The sequence below is a fragment of the Arvicanthis niloticus genome, chromosome 9 (assembly GCF_011762505.2).
Source record: "Arvicanthis niloticus isolate mArvNil1 chromosome 9, mArvNil1.pat.X, whole genome shotgun sequence".
NCBI classification, from domain to species: domain Eukaryota; kingdom Metazoa; phylum Chordata; class Mammalia; order Rodentia; family Muridae; genus Arvicanthis; species Arvicanthis niloticus.
In genome coordinates this window covers 33,537,780-33,558,040 of record NC_047666.1, presented here as the reverse complement: position 1 = coordinate 33,558,040, position 20,261 = coordinate 33,537,780, and the positions used below count along the sequence as shown (strand labels likewise).

Genomic DNA, 20,261 nt, shown 5'->3' with positions numbered 1-20,261 from the left:
CTTAGGCATGTAAAATGTGAAGTGCTTCTTCTGGCCCCATGATGGAGCCTCTTGCTTTTCTTTTCAACTGGTTCCTGTCTTTTTGTTTGAGCTGCCAGCCTCTGCATACTGAGCCATACCCACACCAAAACCTCCAGGAAGCTTGTGCCCCTGCCTGTGACACTTTCTTGACACCTTACACCTTACATGAGCCAGGCTTTTCCTGGTTCCTAATCTCAACTTGCCTTTTCACTCCTCAGCTTGCCCCCTTCCTCCACATTCTAGGCTTTTAGGCTGCATGGCACTATGATACTTTCTAGGACATTTTTTTAACTTAAAATAATACTCTGTGCTTGTGTACATACATGCATATTTTCTGTCTCACAGTAAAATGGCCAGTTTTTATTATGGCAAGAACCTTGCCTTATTTACCAATGCTTTCTCTGCTTGTCACTTGGCGTGCATCGGGACCTCAGAAACCACTAAGTAATTGATACAAACAGTGGCATTTATATACACATATACATGCAAACATATTTGTATAATTGCAAATTGTTATAGTGGAATTTGAAGCGTAAGAGTGTACAAATTCATTTAACTCAAGCAACATAAAAACAATATTGGGTAACAATGACTGATTTCAAGTGTTATCTCAGTGGACTGTAAGAACTATTGTGAATCCTGTCTTTCAATGAGAACACTGAGAAGTAATAAAAACTAAGGACATGCCTGAAACCATGAATAGAGAGCCAGATCAAGGATGTGTCCTTCCTTATTCAAGCCTCTGCTTTCCAGTGGTGTATGCTACTCTTTATTTTCCCAAGTATTACCTGCATGCTGGTATCTTGAGTTCCCACTTGTTTGGTTTTCTTTTCTGGGGATGGAGCATGCTGAGCTAGCATTAAGGCTCCTAGCCTGTGAGAACTGGGATAGAAGCTTAGAGATAGCACACTACCCCTTTATCCATTCAGGAAACCAGAAGTGGGAACAAGCCAGCAAAGATTATGGGAGTAAAGATTATGGGCGGCACACAGTAGGCTTTTTGCTTGGAATCCATATGTGGATATAGAAACTACTATTCCCTGAAAAAAAATTGAAGCTATCTTGTAAGACATTTGGATTTAAGGAATTTTGAAATTTTGGAACACTAAGAAATGGATTCAGCCAGAGAAAAGTATGAAGCAATTCTTTAGGATTTTGACCTGAGGAAATTATAGCTATACAGTATATGCATGTCGACACTCATACACAGGTAATGGGTGTCATATAGCATTCAGGGTATTAGAACCACTGCTCACATGTAGTTGCTTATGTAATTGCTTTACAATGACAAGGAGAGTGTTTTGCAAAGTCCTGCTTATTATACTGGTGAATTTTAAATCACCACCATCGATGATGCCGTGTAAACTTGGCTCTGAGTTTCATCCCCTAGCTCTTGGCTTGTAAGGTTGACACAGGATCAGAAATCGTATTGTATGGCTCTGTTTTGTTCCTTGTAATCACAGGCTCCCAGTACATACCGTGTGCTTGCATCTTCATTTTTTCTTTTGGTGTATATGTGAACCACATCCCCCTTATTGCTTCCCCTCTTTGGTTGACAATGTGCTGAAATGTGATACATAGCTTTACAGTTCGGAGCCTGGGCAGAATGTCTTAAATTCTCAGTGGCACATGTCATTTCCGAAGAGAAATGGATACATTGATTAGCAGTTGAGAGTGTGAACAGATTAATTCAGGGGGAGTTTTTCTTTCATAAACGGTGTCCTTTCTCTGTCCTCAGAGCTCATGGGTGTCCATATTTTACGGAGCATAATAATTACCTGGAGAGAAGCAGCATTTTAATCCCTGGTTGATGTTCAAGCACAGATTGGGCAGTTGCATCTTCACGGTGCTGAGCTTGTGTGATGGTGTCATTTTCTTCAAAGGCTTGCTACACTGGAATTTGCCAGATAGTATTGAGAACTAGGATTTCAAGGCTTGTGATAACAATACAACCCTTTAGGCTCTGAGCTCAAAGTAGGTAACTTTGTGGCATTTACTGGAGTCCTAAAAGCAGACAATTGTGAGCATCGCCTATGTGGCATTGAATTTAATTTTCTTATTTGCTTGCTGCATTAAAAACAAAACAAAAAAATGCTAAAACTGTCTATGGATTACCTGTGTTCCCTTTCCCCTGCTGGAGGGAAGGGCAGTGGAATTGGGGATGATGTTCTATTAAGAAGCTGTTTGAGTTCTAGGCAGGCCAGCTTACAGAGCAGGTTTGTTTAATTACTTAGGTTGGAACTCCCTGTTCTAATGGACTGATGGCATCCTGGGCCTTTGTCTTTTCTGCTGCAGGCACAACCCGGTCTCCCAGAGAAGGAGAAGTGCCTGGCGTGGATTACAGCTTTCTGAGTGTGAAGGAGTTCTTGGACCTCGAGCAGAGTGGGACCCTGTTGGAAGTCGGCACCTATGAAGGTGAGCTGTCCAGCTGCCCCTTGGCACTCCCTCTGGCTGTAGTGGTCCAGGCAGAGTGTTTAGACTCTGGAAGAGTCTAAAGAAGTCAGAAGAGACTAACTTACCTTAACATGGTTCAGGCCAATAAGACATGGGAAGGCTTGAAGGGTCTCTTTGCAAATACTTTTTCTCTTTTCCCATTTAAACTTATGGACATAACATTTTGTGGTTTGATGTGGATACACGTACTGCTTCACTGAATCATAGGTCATCACTGTGCAAGCTTATAGGAATTGTTTTGAAGTGGAATTCCATTTTTACCGGGAGATGGTTTTACCTGGAAGGGTGTTTACAAAGATCATAAAGAAACATCAATGAGTTTCCTATGGCAGAATACTGCCTGCCTGTCTGGAATTCAGTGTGATGAGCAATGTGACTGCTCACTGGAGCTCCTGGTTTGGTTTTTACTTTTATTTTTTGTTTTTGTTTATGTTTTAAGTTTATTTGAGTATTAACATGCATGCATGTACACATCTATGTGTGTTCATTGCTGCTTCTTTTACACAGAGGACCATGTGCGCTGCATGCTTCTGATGCCTTGTTCTTCTGTTTCTTGTTCTGTCTTAATAGGTCTTTGCCATTCAGTAATAGAGAACTTTTTGTTTTCCTTTCTCAAATCACCGAGTGATTCTTCATAGGAATGTATCATAATTTATTTAGTTTTATTCCTCTGGGTACATTTTTTGGTTCTTTTCAATTTTAATATTTTTAAAGATTTATTTTTACCATTTAAAAATATTTGTAATTTTTGCTCTCTCAGAATACTACTGTATAGCTTTAGCTGTAGTGATAGTGTGAGTTTCTATAAATGAAATTTCTATGTGAAAACCAAGTAGGGGAAAAAATTACATTTCCTTATTTGCTTGGGGTTGTATTATAAATTATCTAACTAGTTCTCTAAACATGGGTTTTCATACCTAGTTTTAAATGGTTTTCTTTTTGACATCTCATGGTTATGTTTATAGGATACAGTCTCATATTTCATACGTATGTGAGTATCAGATCAGGACATATACTTGGAACATCAAGGCTATGGGGCTACTGAAACCAAAGGTCATGAGTTCAATACTAGGCTGGAATACAAGTGATATTCATCATTTCCAATACTGATCTTTTGTGTTATGGATATTTAGAATCCTTTCTACTGGGTGTTTTGAAATACGTAATTAATTGGTGACAGCTACAATCATCTATCTTGCTATATAGTAAATTGGAAGTTCTTCCACTTCTCTAACTGCATCTATGCTACTGCTAACTGTCCTCTCTGCTTCACACACTCTTCTCAGTCTCTGGCTGCTTCTGTTCTCCTCTGCCCTCTCCTCTTCTATTACACAGCTCGTGAGTCTTGCACATGCAAGCAAGAACATGAGGTACCAGTCTTTCAGTGCCTGACTTACTCATCCAGCCTCACATCCTCCACGCTCATCCATGTTGATACCAGTGATAGGTCTTTATCTTTGTATTTGAGACAAGTCTCATGTAGTCCCAGCTAGCATGATACTTAGTATATAAGTAACGATGATCTTGAACTTGAAATCCTTCTAATCCTTCTGTCTCCACCTCTCCAGTGCTGAGATTACTGGCATACTGGGTAAGAACATTATCAACTGAGCTACATCCTTAGCCCCAGTTTTTATGATATTTGGTAGGGAATATTAGTCCACTGTCTATAGAAATTGTGTTTTCTTTATGTTTTCATCTGTTATCAGCACTCAGGTTGATGCCGTCTTCTAACATAATAAACATGGGAGTAAGGATATGTTTTACATGCTGATTTCTCTTCAGACATTATATACATATACATGGACATCATATACATACACACACACACACACACACAGACGCCATATACATATATACTCAGGAGAGGAGTTGCTGGATTATATGGTTTTGTTTCTAGATTTCTAAGGAATTCCTGTGCTGTTTTCCTAATAGATATACAATTTACACTAATTGTTCAAGAATCCCCCTTGTGCTGCAGTTTGTTGGGTGCTACTTTAGTCTTCTTGGTCTTAGCCACCCTGCCTAGGGTGGAACAATACCTTGTTATGGTGATGATTTATGATTTAGTTCTGATGATTACTGATACGGGGATTTTTTTATGTCCTTGTTGACCATGTAAATGTCTTTAAAGTGTTACATTTTCTGGAAACAATATTGTAGCTTGATCATTCTTTGGAGTGTTGTTACTTGAGACTGAATAGTATAATATGATACAATTAACTAGGTTAAATTACTACTTTATTTATAACCTCTCCAACTCTTAAAATTTATTCATATTGGATAATCACAAAGAAATATAAAACATTAAGATTAAAAAGCAAAGGTAAAGAAAAAGATGCTTATTGACCTAATGTTAACATTAAAAACAAAAGGTAAATAAAAAAATGGCTATTGACCTGTCTCCACCCCTACCTGCCTGAGGACTGTGTGCCCATTGTCTAGCCACTTTCCAGGCAGGGACTCTAGACTGGTGCTAGACATGGTGCTCCACTCATGCTCGTGGCTCACTGTCCAGTTACTCTCTCCAGGGAGGTACCCTACACTCTCATGACCAAGACTACCTGTTCCCCAAACCTGCCTGAGTACTGCCTGTCTCATTCCTAGCTACCGTTCTCCTAGTAGGGACCCTAGACTCCACTACAACTCCAGTTAATCCCCTTCAACTCCACTTAACCCCCTTCCCTGCCTGAAGATCGTGTGCCATGTGCCCCTCAGGCCCCACTCTCTCTTGTATTCAGATACTACCCGTAAGCTGAACTGGGATTATTCTAATGCCCCATCAATCACCAACACTGAATTGCTCCAAAACTAAACCCTAAACTATCCTGAGAGTGATCAACATTCTGCTGATCCACAGCTCTACAGATTGCAATAGCAGTAAACAGATTTAAAACACCAACTCAACAAAGAAAAGACAAGGTATACATATGAAGAGACCTTACCAAAGACCTAACTCCAGAGACTTAGGTCTCATCACTAAAATACAAACAATATGAATAACCAACACAATAGGTCACCACCAAAAATTGGTATTCCTGTAACAATGTTTCCAAAAGAAGTAACTCAGATGATGTATAAGACAATGATTTTAAAATGATAACAATGAAATAATTTAAAAATGGATCCCAATAAACATTGGAATGAAGATAGAGAAAACACAGTGGAGTGAAATAATAAAAGCAATTCATAATGTGTAAATAGAATTTTAAAAAGAGATGAAAGCTCAGAAGACAAAATAAACTAAAAGAAAACTCAAAGTGAAAATTCCAGAAATTGAAACAAGAAATTCAGAAAAAAGACTCACCAATAGACTGGATCAAGGGAAAGTGAGAATATCAGGTCTTTTTTTTTTTTTAAATTGGGTATTTTATTTACACTTCAGATGCCATCCCCTTTCCTCATTCCCTCCCCCCCTTAGAAAACCCCTATCCCACGCCCCCCTTTTCCTTTTTGCATTTATACACTTTTTAAAAATGTTAATCAAAGGTTTTATAAGTTTGGTAATGCTCAATCAGATGTGTAACCCACTACCCAACCTAGATAAATAAACTATCTTTAACTGGTGGAGACATGTGAACATCTGCCTCCATGTCTGGCCTTTCTCTCTCTCATCACCTAGCTCTTCCTCCTCTCCTTATTCCTCCTCTTCCTCTCTGTACTCCTCCCACCTTAGCTCCTACATATCACCCTTCTGTTAAAATAAAACTTTTCTCTCAAAATACAGTTAGAGCATAACTATACCAATTTATGTCAGTAAGGTACAAGATAGACCTAATACCCAGTCCATCATTTTGTTGACTAACCAGAACCTCTGTCATCTATCCTAAATAAAAGACTTAGTTCTGAACCTGGCTTTTTTCTTGGCTTTAGAATGAATGTCAGCTGAAAACCATCCACTCAAATCTTTTCTCTCAAGGTAAATAGCCAGGATTGGCTATGAGACTATAAGTTTTCAACCCTGTCAGAAATCCAGAATGACTGAGTTAACTAAAATTGTGGGAAGCAAAAAGCATAGCTTCTAAAACTTAGCCAATTTATAGAGACCTCTGAACACCTGGACACTTCTATACTACAAAACGTTGGAGCATCTGTTCTTCCGCCTTCTGGCCCAGGATCATCTGACAGACCTTAGTGCTGCAGAATTATTAAGGGCTGATTACTCTGTCTTGGCAGATATAATCAGTCGACTATTCTGCAAGTGTGTCCTTTTCTGGACAGTAATTTGTCTGTAGATAGAACGAGGCAATTCTTGTCTAGTGACTGTCTCACCACAACTGGAGTAACTCCAAAGATGCTCAATTTCTTCTTAGAATTCAATACAGGAAGCTGTCAGGAGCAGAAAGGTCTCTAATCAAAATGAACATTAATACAGAAATGTTTTTAACATCAATTCTATATCAGGTCTTAAGGCAATCCAGAAGAACTGGATCACTTAGTCAAAGAATGTGTTAAATACTAACAACAACAAAGATAATGAACACAACATACAGGGAACTCTAGGGCAATATAAAAGGAGAAAGCACTCAGGAATAACATGTATAAAAGGAAAAGAGACTCAGGTCAAAGACCCATTATCAAGGAAATCAAAGAAAAAAACTTTCTAATCTAAAGAAGGAGATGCCTATTAAAATCTAAGAGGCATACAGAACAATAAATAGACACAACCAGAGAGAAACTTTCCACATAACAGTCAAATAGTAAATCTATACAACAAAGAAAGGGTATGGAGGAGAGGCTGCTATTTCAATATTTTAATAGAGACTGAAAACCTGAAGCACTTGGATAAGTTATTAAAGACCAGAGATACCAATCTAGGCTACTATAGATCACCCATTATATCAAAGGAAAAAGGAAAATTTTTTTCCATGATTAATAGAGATTTATGGAATTTATGACTGCTAAGCCAGCTGTGCAGTGGAGATGGAAAAAGGTTTAAACATGCCTAAGAATCAAACTTAACTTTATTTGAATAGAACAATAATTAATAGATGTCTAATAAGATACCACAAAGTAACAGGAATTAATACATATTGTTCAATAATAGCTTCTAATGGTCTCAATTCCCAGTAAAGACATACAGACTAACAAATTTGGTTAGAAAATATAATACATCTTTTTATTAATCTATTAACAGAGTATTACAATCTAACCATTATTGCACCAAATACAGGAGCTAAGTAACTAACTAACTCTGTTAACCATTATTAACAGAGTTAGTACAATCTAACCATTTATGCACCAAATACAGGAGCATTCAATTTCATAACAGAATCACTATCAGATCTAAAACTACAGATTGTGTCCAACATAGTGATGGTGGATGGTTTCAGTACCCACCCCACTTAGCAATATACAAATCATTAAGTAAGGGGAAAAAAATTAAAAGTCTGTATTGAGAAACTCTGAAGTTGAAGAACATAATAAATCAAAAGGACCTAACAGATTATCCAAACAACATTTCATCCAAGCACTATAGATTGTACTTTCATCTCAACAGGCCATGGAACTTCCTCCAAAATAGATGACATATTAGGACTTGACGCAAGTCTTAACAAATATAGAACAATTGAAACCACACACTGCATTCTGTCTGATCATAAGGGAATAAAGCCAGATTTCAACAGCAATAGAAACTATAAAAAGTGCACAGACTCCTGGAAACTGAACAGCACACTACTATATAACAGGTCAAAGGAGCGATGAAGAAGGAAAAGAATGAAAATGAGAACACAGCACACCAAAATTTGTGGAATATAATGAAGACAGCCCTAATAGCAAAGCTCAAACTAGAACTATGTTGCCTTGAAGACCTTGGGAAAAACGAACAAAACCCAAAAGCAAGACAGGAGTATGCTCATTCATTTTTTTGTCTGCTTGATATTAGCTAGGGTCATTTGGGAAGAAAGTACCTCAAGTAAGAACATGACCTCATCAGATTAGCTTGTAGGCAAGTCTTTGGGGGCATTTTCCTTATTAATAATCTGCATGGATGGTCCAAGTGGTCCCTGGGTGGTGCCATCCCCGGACTGGTGGTCCTGCATTGTATAAGAAAGCAAACACAGCAAGCCTTAGAGAGCAAACCAGTAAGTAGTGTCCCTCTGTGGTTTCTGCTTCAGTTCCTGCCTCCGCCTCCTGGTTGTGGCCTTGAGTTCTTGCCCTGACTTTCCTTCATGATAGACAGTAAGCTGTAAGATGAAGTACATGTTTTCCTCTTCAAGGTGTTTTTTGTTTTTTTGTTTGTTTGTTTTTGGTTTTTCAAGACAGGGTTTCTCTGTATAGCCTTGGCTGTCCTAGAACTCACTCTGTAGACCAGGCTGGCCTCTGCCTCCCAAGTGCTAGGATTAAAGGTGTTCGCCACCACTGCCCGGCTTCAAGTTTATTTTGATCATGTTTTTATCACAGCAATAAAAAAAAGTCAAATTAAGACAAAACGATAATGAAAATCAGGGCTGAAATTAAGGAGATGAAGAGAGGAAAAAAAACAATACAAAGAATAAAACAAAGAGCTGGTTCTTTGAAAAGATAACAAGGTTGGCACTTTGCTAGCCATATTAACCATAAGGGAGAAAGAGGATCCAGATTAATAAAATTAGTGATGTAATCACAACAGATACTGAAGAAGTTCAGAGAGTCATAAAACATACTTTAGAAGTTTATATCCCGACTCCCGGCCTGGAACACTGGTTCCTTCCTGTCTGGGCCAGAGCACTGAGCAGATCTTGGGTGGCAGCTCTGCCCCCAACATCCAAGAACCCAGAGGAAGCAGGGATCCCAGGCGCTGGAACTCAGGCAGTATCTTAGAATACACAGCCTTGGTGTATCTACTCATCAAGCATACTGAGCAGACCTGCCCAAACCTCTGATGTCCTGGAATTCCATCTGGATTCAGTGAAGACACAGCATCAGAGGCTTATCAACTTACTCTTCCCCCCACCCCTCTTCTAAAATCTCAACGCCCTTAATCAGCTTGAAGAAGTTAAAGAAGAGTCAGCGCCCCTATTCCCTGAGCTTGGGGACTAATGTGGTTAATAATGGTCTGTCTTTCTAGGGACAAGTAGTGGTTTTGTTGGAACAGGGGGGATTAGCTAGGACTTATTGCATAGCCATAACCTACTGGTAGAAATCTGTATAATTATTATCAAGATGAAGTTATAAATTCTTAAATGGTACAAAATTCACTTTGATCTCAAATTTAAGGTTTCCATTGGTACAAGCCTCTTATTAATATAAAAATGAGATGAATATTGATACACTCATGGGCATTGTGCCTGTATAACACATTTAGGAATACAATGCCTAGACCCAGCCCGTTTTTAACTTTTTTAACTGATTTGGGACGGTTAACCTATGAGTTAAGGGACTATAGCAAATTCATATTTTTGAGTTTATTGTTAGGGTGCTTTCCATATTTTACTTAGAAATAGCCGAGAGGAGTTAACAGAAAACAGTCCAGGTTACCTTACATGGATAGTTGGTTTTCAAAACATCAGAAGTCCATAGAACTGATGCTACAAATATTTATATATTAATGTTCATATTGATTAGAGACCTGTCTGCTCCTGACAGCTTCCTGTCGTGGATTCTAAGAAGAAATTGAGCATCTTTGGAGTTACTCCAGTTGCGTGGTAACAGCCACTAGGCAAGAATTGCCTCTCTCCATCTACAGACAAATTACTGTCCAGAAAAGGACACACATGCAGAATAGTCGACTGATTATATCTGCCTAGACAGAGTAATCAGTCCTTAATAATCCTGCATCACCAAGGTCTGTCAGATGATTCTGGGCCAGAAGGCTGAAGATTTGATGCTCCAACGTTCGGTAGTATAGGGGCTTTTCAGGTGTTCAGAGGTCTCTATAAATTGGCTAAGTTTTAGAAGCTATGCTTTGTGCTTCCCACAATTATAGTTAATTCAGTCATTCTGGATTTCTGACGGGGTTGAAAACTTATAGCTATTTACCGTAAGAGAAAAGATTTGAGTGGATGGTCGTCAGCTGACATTCATCCTAAAGCCAGGTTCAGAAGTAAATGTTTTAGTTAGGATAGATGACAGAGGTGCTGGTTAGTCAACAAAATGATGGACTGGGTATTAGGACTATCTTGTACCTCACTGGTACAAATTGGCATAATTATGCTCTAATTGTATTTTGAGAGAAAAGTTTCATTTTAACAGGAAGGGTGATGTGTAGGAGGAGCTAAGGTAGGAGGAGTACTGAGAGGAAGAAAAGGAGTAAGAAGAGGAGGAGAAGAAGGATAGGAGAAGCTAGGTGATGAAAGAGAGAAAGAGGGGGGAGACAGGGAGGCAGATATTCATGTATCTCCATCAGTCAAAGATAGTTGTTATATCTAGGTCGGTCAGTGGGTTACACCTCTGATTGAATAATTCCAAACTTATAACGCTTATGATTAACATTATTTAAAAAAATGTATAAATGCAAAAAGGAAAAGGGGGCATGGGATAGGGGTTTTCTAAGGGGGGGGGAATGGGGAAAAGGGATGGCATCTGAAGTGTAAATAAAATATCTAATTAAAAAAAGAAAAAGAAAAAAAAAAGAAGTTTATATCCCTGACCCCCTCCCACCCAAACTGACAAGTTAAGAGAAATGGATGAGAACAATATATGGCCTACCAAGGGTATTTGAAGATTTAGTAGATAATGAAAATATGATATATTTACTCAATGAAATATTATGTAGCTATTAAGAGAAATGAAATTAAGAAATTCACAGGTAAATAAATAGAGTGAGAAACAATCATCCGAGTGCAGTAACCCAGAAAGAAACATCACATATTTTCTTTTATTTGTGGATGTTATTTTTGAATCTTCAGATATGTGTGTGCTTTGTTTGGAATATCCATAGATGTCCAGAAATTAGTAAGGGGTCATGAGAAGAGCTTTCAATGGAAGGAAAGTAGAACTCAGTGGTACAAAGGGCTAAAGAGTAATAATGGATCAGGAAGAGTTAACATGGGGTTGGGTAGAATAGGAGAGGGTAGAGAAGGGAACCAGAGAGAGATAAATAATACTAATGTTATTCCAAGAAAAGTCATATGGAGACCTACCACTATAGAAGTTTTCCAGAATATATACATATACATATTTGAAAAGAGTTAGAGTGGAACCAGGTAACAGTGCCCCTACTAGACCATAGGCTAACAAATAAAATACTTGATGCCTAAAATGGGTTACCTGTTTTGATGTTTTTGGCCAGTTAGGTTGCATAGATGCCCAAACATGGCAAGTTATAGCCAGTGCTATTGGTTACTCTCTAGAACTTGGTGATAAAAATTGTATTGGTGGAGAAACTATATCCTCGAGTCAGAGAATGTGGGAAAATGAAGTTGGCCCTCACCTGGAAGGGTCATCTGTTCTCAGTAGCTTTCAGAGTTCTGGAAGGGATTATGCTACTGGAGGAGGAAAGGGATCATCAATCTTACCCATACTCCGATGGCTAAAGTAACAACTGGCCTGGAAAACCACGTCCACTGGGGCAATAGTGGCATGGGCATCATGGGAGTAACCAACCATGTTCTAATTGGATGTAAGTCCCGCCTCTCAAGATGAAACCCATACAGACAGGTCATAGGCACTAGGGGAGAACCTGCTACTAGTCTTTTGCTAAACAGACTTACAATTATGTCCATAGATTAATGCATCTCTCAACCTTCATTAGAGAAACTCCTGTTTGTGGTAGATGGCAGTTAATACAGACATCCACAAGTGGTTAAGATGCAGAGAATAAGAGACTGCAGAATGCTCACTCCTAAAATAGAAGGCTCAGGGATCATTGCAGCCTCTGCCTCCCAAGTGCTGGGATTAAAGGCGTGCGACACCACCGTCGGGCGAGTAAGCGGAAAGACTGTAAACATCAGTAATGGTGGCTGGCAACATGGAAACAGTGTTTTCTGGATACAGCAGTGCAGTTTCACATACAAACTCACAGTGATCGTTCCAGCATACATAGACCTGTTCAAGCTCAAGATAGAAAATCTCAGACTGGAGAAGGGAGGTGAGCAGAGCTCCACCCCTAGCTGAAGAGCTGTTGACAACTGATAGCTTCTGGGAAAGGGAGAATAATCAGATTTAAGAATGTTGTCCTAAGTAGATGGACATGCCCCAGTGGAAGGCCTACATCTAAGAATATTTTTGCAGTACAAATGAGACTCGGTGGATTTTTAAAATTGAGAGGTGTTGAGTTTGTAGGGAATTGGAGGATAAATAAGGGAGGAGCTGGTGGTATATGGGGGTAAATATGATCAAAACACAGAAAATTCTCAAAGATCTAATACATTTCTAGAAAGGCAGATTATTGTATTAAGGGCAATGTGGGTTTTATGTAATGATAGCAATGTTATGGACACTGACTAAAAGTCAAATGAAGATCATAACCCTCGAGTGTATAGCTTTTGTTTTGATATTCTTTGGAAGGGAAAGGAACATTCTCTTGCTTCCTATCGTTCATTTCTAAATACTGAATATACCTTTGGCAGTTTAGGAGGTATGGGGGGGGTGTTTTGTTTAAGATGTTTATCTATGTAGCCCAGGCTAGCATATAACCCATCCTCTATCTCAGACTCTTAAGTCCTGGATAACAGGTGTGTGTCACAGTGCCAGTATTTAAATCTTAATCATTTGCTAATTGTGAACATAGCTATACTGTCGTGGTGGGGTGTGGGGTGTTGTTAATTATTTTTGATTTAGGCTTCTGGAAAGGAATATGTCTGGGTAGCTTCTGGGACGAATGATTAAGGTCTGAGAATGCAATGAAGAATAGAAAGGGGTTGAGAGAGACACAAAGGACTTTGTGTCTATGTGACTAATAATTCAGTGACTTTTTGTAGAGCAAGTACGACCTCTTTGTTTAGTGATTATTCTCACCTGAAAGCATTTATTCTTTGAATCTGGGAGCCTTAGTTCCCAAATGTAGCTCTCACATATTTGCATCTTTAGAGGCATAGCTAGAGGAACTGGGGTGAAAAGAAAAGGCTTTAGACAGAGGTTTAGTGTGGGAAAAGAGAAATACGCTTAGTTTATTCAGATGTTCATGTGACAATACGTAGGTAGAGCAGGTTCGTCTTCTTGTTTACTGTCATCAGTGCAGGAATGAAACCGGTGACTGAAGCTTCAGAAGGAGATCTCAAGTCTAATGGAAGAGCAGCTTTCATGGCAGCTCTGAGACACTAGATCAGGAGTCGCTCCCAGCTCAGATCCAGCAGTCTCCCCCAAACCCACAAGGATACCCTGGATGTAGCAGGCAGCCTGCTGGTGCTGCGTACTGACTTCCGTGCCCAGCAGCAGCAAAGTTAGTATCTTTCAGAAAATCCCTGATTGTCTTCTGTTTCTCTATGCTGGTCGGTTATTTTGGAATTGAAATTTTCTCATATATGAAGTCAGTCCTGTCCACATTTTCTGCATTTTCCTATGCTTGCTCTGCAGCATTTGACCTTTTACTAAGCTTAATTTCACACCCATATGAGAAGGCTCTTCACTTTTTGGAACCAGCTAGAGTTTGACTTTCACAACCTGAAAGCAAATGGAATTTTTATTAAATGCCAGATATTGCCCTAGGAGTAATACTACTAGATCCCCAAAGGTGTGACTCTCACCTGCCGCCCCTGGACTGCCCCTTCACAGTGGTGGCTGCGTCGGGGGGGGGGGGGGGGGGCGGGGGAAGAGATACTCAGAAGCAGGCAACCTTGCCCTCCCATGCTTGAATCTCAATTTCCACCTTTTGCTACGGAGCTGTGTCCCCTCTGGCAAATCACTTAATGGTTGGGAGTCTTCGTTTTCCCTTTGGTAATTGCAGTGCTTCCTTCTTGAGTCGGACTGAATGAGGCGGTGATTGGAAACACCTTAGCGAGAGCCTGGCGAGAGCCTGATGCAGGTCCACTCCCAACCAGCATTCTCTTTTACACATACACACGGGCTTACCTAAATTGCTGTACAATGTCTTCTTCCATTAAACCAATGGATCAGCCAGTGAATCTATAGATTTACTTCCCAGGCTCCACCCACCTTTTTTTTACCATCTGGAATGTCTTCTGGCCTCTCGTTACAGAAAGGCAGAACATGGTATTACAAAACAGAGCACTCTTAACTTTCTCTCTTACTTCCGGGTCTACCATGCTGTGACTTTGAAACTATGAGCAGAAACAGCCCTTAAGAACAAAACAGACCACACTGCATAGTCTTCAAATATTTCATTAAAAATAACTGTATGTGATTGGCTTGGTTCAGGTCAGTGTCCTCAAGAGCTACATTAGAGGCTTGTTTCCTAACCCATGGTGCCTGTAGGACACACCAGAAGAGAGCATCAGACCTCATTACAGATGGGTGTGAGCCACTAAGTGGTTGCTGGGAATTGAACTCAGGACCTCTAGAAGAGCAGTGACTGCTCTTAATCGCTGAGCCATCTCTTCAGCACTGGAACAAGTGCTCTTGATGCTTAGCTCCTGAATAGTTGAAGTTTTGTGGTGTTTTTTTTTTTTTTTTCTTTTTTATCACTTCTTTCAGAGTTTCATATAGTGTATTTTGATCATACTCAGTACCTACCCTCAACTGTTCCCAGGTCAATCCCACCCTCCCTACCACACAAGTTAGTGTCCATTCCCCAACCCCTAAGTTCCTGAAGACCAATTTGTACTGCCCTAATCGGTTGGGATGTGTGATCTTCCACTGGAGACTGGGAAACTTAATCAGGAGCTCCCCTCTTAAAGTGACTCTCTTCCTTGCAACAGCTAACACATGTCAGCAGGTCCACAGTTAGGGTTGGGATCTTGTACCTAACTCTCCTCTCCATGCTGGCTCTGGATTAGGTTTGCACAGGTTTTGTGGATGACATTGCAGCTCCTGTGAGTTCATACATTAGGGCTAGAGAGATGGCTCAGTGGTTAAGAGCAATTACTATTCTTACAGAGAACCTGAGTTAAGTTTCCAGCATCCATGTCATGCAGCTCACAATGGCATGTCACTCCAGTTCTTGGGAGATCTGATACCTCTGATTCTTTTGGACACACACACTATTAAAAAGAATAACTATGGTAATTTTTTAAAGTTGAATTTTTAAGTTAACCACTGCAGCTGTGGCCACTGTATTTATTTCAGTGTCATTTTGAATAAAAATTTCTTCAGAGGGAATTAAAAGTCCCATAGAATAACCTCTTTCTCCTTACTTGCCAACTGTATATAGAAAAGACATCTTGAGCTGAATCTGGATCCCCAGAATCCTTGTAAAGCTTAATGCAGCCGCACAAGCCCACATAAACACTGGACACTGTAGTGCATGTGTCAGTGAGATGCAAGAAAAAGATGAGAGAACTTTTTAAAGGAAGGTTGTGGACCAGCTAACCCAGAGTGTACAATGGTGAATACAATAGAGACCCAGTTTCAAAACATGATGGAAGACAAGGACCAACACCCATACATGAATATACATGGGCCATAGCACACACAGTCATGAACTCACTTTTATAAACATGTAGACACACACACACACCACAGAGCCTACTGTGCATTTCATCTGGCAGTTGGTGTTGTGGTTAGCTGTGACCTTCATAAGTGATAGTGGTAGTGACGAGTAGGTTGAATCTAGAGATATGCATGTAACCAAAGATTTCCTGCCAGATTTGGTGATATATTGTTCATTGTGAGAAGGAAAGAAGAGATAAGTGACAATCATCCTCCTAGGACAAATCGTAGCCTCTTGTCTTTATATGTCTTATATCATCTATATCTATGGAGTTAACATTTGCTAAGATGATAGACACAGTGGCTGTAGTATCCAGAGAGGAGGCAAGGAGAGCATGATTTTTAGTCTAGCCTGGACTATATAGTAAAACTCTGTGTCAAAGAAAGAATGAAAGAGATGCTATATTTGAACCAGGTTAGGGAGTGGGCAAGGACTTCATCATAGAACTGTCCCCCTCACCAGCTGTAGCTGTTGACTGACAGCTGCCGATGCTCCCAACAGAGTAGAGCCCTTAAAGTCCTCTCTTGCAAGGCACAGAAGTTAATTAGTGGAGTGTGTCAGCTTTGCATTTTGAACCTGCTCAAACCAGCTCCTCATTCTTTTCTTGGACAGACAAGGTATCAAAGCAAATCAGAGAAAATAAGAATAAACTCCTTGGCCCAACTTTCTAATGCACTGAGCTAATTTATTTGATACACTACTTGAAATAAATCAACAGAACCATCCCTGTTGGTACTTTTATTTTCCTGCTGACATTTTTGCTCTACAATCCTGGTTGTTGCCATTGCACGCACCCTTGAGACTTCCCTGGGAGAGAGTTTACAATGGATGAACTATTCAGTGGGACTGATTCTGAACATGCCTGTTTTACAAATGCCTCTGGGTAGAAGACACTGATTATACACTTTGAGCTTTGCAAAGGTTTTCCTTCAGCATAGAAGTGCGGTGCCAGGGTGACATTTCAAACTGGAGTTATGGGCTGCATATTTCTGCATTCTAATTAGAAAGGGGATGTCAGTGTTCAATAATGGGATTGTTTTGCTTCCTGGAAGATCTGCAGAAAAGCAGCTGCCAGTGGTATACTTTTGGGGGACAGAGATATAAAGCAGGGTGAAGAGAGTTCATGTTTGTCATTGAAGAAAATGAGACCGTCTGGAGTCCTGTTCTTTGGCGGGGCCTGGGAGCCTTCTGTTGTGATAAGCTCTGTTGGCAAACTCTGCTCTGGAATGTTCTCTGTTGATAATGAAAGTAACCAAATGAAACTTCCTGTGCTGTCACTGGCTTCCCCTGAATTTGAAGATGGCGAGTCTGGAGTTAGGAAATCTTTACTTACTTGATTATTGGAGTTGAGTGCATAGGTATTGGGCACAAACCTATGTTTTGTTGCCTACATCATTTACAAATTATATGATTCTCATCTCCTTCAACTGAAAAGTAAGATTACTGATTACTTTGGCTGCAAGATAACCATAAATACTAGCTTGTCTCTTCTTTGGTCTCATACTCAAAGTCATGGGTACAGAGAAACATCTAATTATAGGATGTTGGTTTATTATCCTGTTTATATGTAAATACTTTTACAGGGTGGGGCGGGCACGTGGGAAAAGGAGTGATAGAATGTGATGAAAGTCTTTTGAATGATACCATAATGTGTTGAACACAGACATGGCAAAGTAGCATAGTTATATGTTATGCAGGAATAACTGATGGAGTGGAAAGAAATGCCATGAGTCATGTCATGAAGAACCGGATCCACACATCCACAGTACTTGTATCTAGGGCGATCCCAGGCTGGGATTTATGTGTGCTGTCACTGCTTGTTCCTTTATACGTTCTGCAAAATATTATTGAGTGACACGACGTACCTTACAGACTGTGGCAGCCCTCAGGGAACACGAAGTTGCACAAAAACAGTCATGATACTGCCATATAGAATTTATAACCCAGAAATGAGAACTAATGCTAAATCAAATGACTTGATAAATGGAGCACAAGATGTTAGAAAGGGTCAGGTGTGTGTTTCCCTGTGGATAAAGCAGGACGAGTAGAGCTTTGATCTAGCCTGTTGTATCAGAGATGAGATCCTGAGCACGAGTAGGATGAGGGATGAGGGACCAAGGGAGGAATGGGTACGAGCGCCATGCAGTGGTGAGGGCCCAATTTAAGAGGCTGCAGAATGAAGTCCCATGGAGTCAGAGCGAGAGAGCATGCAGAAAGAGCTGTAGACCAGCCTAGAGAGTGGGAAGGGCCAGACTCCTGGGGCCCTGATGCCAAAGCTAACCCAGATGAGCTGGAAATCTGGGTTTATTAACTGTACAGATGTCTGCACTTTGTACAGGAAAACGAAGATTTTATAAACTCTGCCTCCAAAAGGAGAAAGGATCATTGTCCACTTGAGGTTGATATTGCCCTCAGTGGAAATCTTTTGTCTGTATTTCCCTCAGAGGATGTCATTGCCATCATGGTCCTTTGCTTATTTTCAAGTTCTTTCCCTCTAAGAGGACAGAAAAGGCTGTCCTTATTTATGCTGAAGTAACAGTGCCTTCTTTCTACAAAAGGTGAGATGGTTTGCTCTGTCTATAAATGGAGACCCTGCAGTGCAGGCGAGTCACCTGTATACTGGTTAGAATCTTGAGTATCAGGTCCACTGTATGGTTTTAGCATCTGTATTTAATGTTCCTAGACTGTCCATTAAAGTTTCAGAACACTGATATTTACCATGTAAAAAGATTTATATCCTTTCATCTCATTTCTAGTATATAGCATAGTGTTTAGAATTTAGATTGTCTCCAAGGATATGCATGAAGTTAGAACTTTTTATAAGTTGAGAAGCTGTACAGACTTGATTCATTCTTGCTGAAAATACAGGGATAGTACAGTCTTCCTTAAATATTTTATAAAGCTCTAAAAATTGATTTGCAGCCCTCATTAATTTATAAGTGTGAGCTAGAAAGTATTTTCTTTGGCTTTGGCCATAGCCATAAAGAGTGGTTGTTAATTAAGACCTGCTTTGTCTTTGTCTTTCCCTGCCTTCCCTTTCCCTGCCTACCCACAACCCCTGTTGAGTTTTATTGTAGAACCTGTTCTGAAATAGCAGAGAGGAAGAGGAACACATTCCTACTTGGGCTGAAGCCCGGGCACCTCAGGAAGTGTCTGATGGGTAACATGGAGACTGTGAGCCAGCCAGGTTCTGTGATCACAGAAATGATGCATCCTGCCAAGCAATAACCTTAATTAATTTTTTAATCATTTGCAATGCCTCAGATTATTTATGTCCTTCACACAGAGACACTTGCACAGGCTGCATGTTCTCTATAAGGTTTGTGCTTCTAGGTTGGCTAGACTTGGCCCACTTATGATCACCCTGTAAGTCCTTGATAAGGTGGAGTTTTTGGAAGGTATATTTTGGATCTCAAACTCCAAGGCACTAGCTAGATACAGGCAATAGAGTCCTGGAGTAATTGTGGGACGCTGTATGTGACCTGCTTGCCTGCGGTAACTAATGGGAAAGATAGGCCACAAAGTCATACTCTTGATCAAAAGTCCAGGGCTCAGGCACATGCATCCAAATCAGTTCATTCAAAGGACAACTTATAGACTCTTTAAAGACTTTTAGAAGTTGTGGTTTTTCCTTCATCCTTGCCATCCCTCTGCCTGTGCCCCTGTACCTACATAGGCTTTTGCATCACCAAAAACCTTAATGTACTGACCTGAGTTTGGTTCCAGAGTGCTTGTGTGCTAAGAAGAAAAGAAAGACTAAGGGCAACATGCTCTGCATAAAGGCTCAATGCACTGAGTATGTTGGGCACTATCCTGGCTGTTTGTTTTGTCTCCTTGGCGTGAGCTAGAGCAGTGGTTCTCAACCTATAGGTCACAACCCCTTTAGGGATTGTATATCGGACATTTATATTACGATTCATAGCAGTAGCAAAATTACAGCTATGAAGTAGCAGCAAAATAATTTTATGGTTGGGATCAACCACAAGAGGAACTGAATTAAAGGGCTGCAGCGTTGCTGGGCAGTGGTGGCACACGCCTTTAATCCCCAGCACTTTGGAGGCAGAGGCAGGCGGATTTCTGAGTTCAAGGTCAGTCTGGTCTACAGAGTGAGTTCCAGGACAGCCAGGACTACAAAGAAAAACCCTGTCTCGAAGAAAAAAAAAGGGTGGGGGGGGGTGCAGCGTTAGGAAAATTGAGAACCACAGAGCTAGTTACTTGAGAAGAGGAGCCTCAGTTGAGAAATAATAATTGATGTGGGGGAGTCCAGTCCTTTGAGGGGTGAGTTTTTGCTCCTGGGCAGGTAATCCTGAGTTTT

The 20,261-nt window shown here is 40.2% G+C and overlaps 1 protein-coding gene across 5 annotated transcripts in view; it reads left to right on the top strand.

Moving 5' to 3' along the window:
- Magi1 (membrane associated guanylate kinase, WW and PDZ domain containing 1) overlaps positions 1-20,261 on the top strand; it is a 593,004-nt gene that overhangs the window by 439,685 nt on the left and 133,058 nt on the right. For all 5 annotated transcript variants that reach the window (XM_076940144.1, XM_076940143.1, XM_034511326.2 and 2 more), the window contains exon 3: positions 2,317-2,436. In XM_076940144.1, the coding sequence (XP_076796259.1) occupies positions 2,317-2,436 (120 nt within the window). The remainder of the gene's footprint in view (positions 1-2,316; positions 2,437-20,261) is intronic.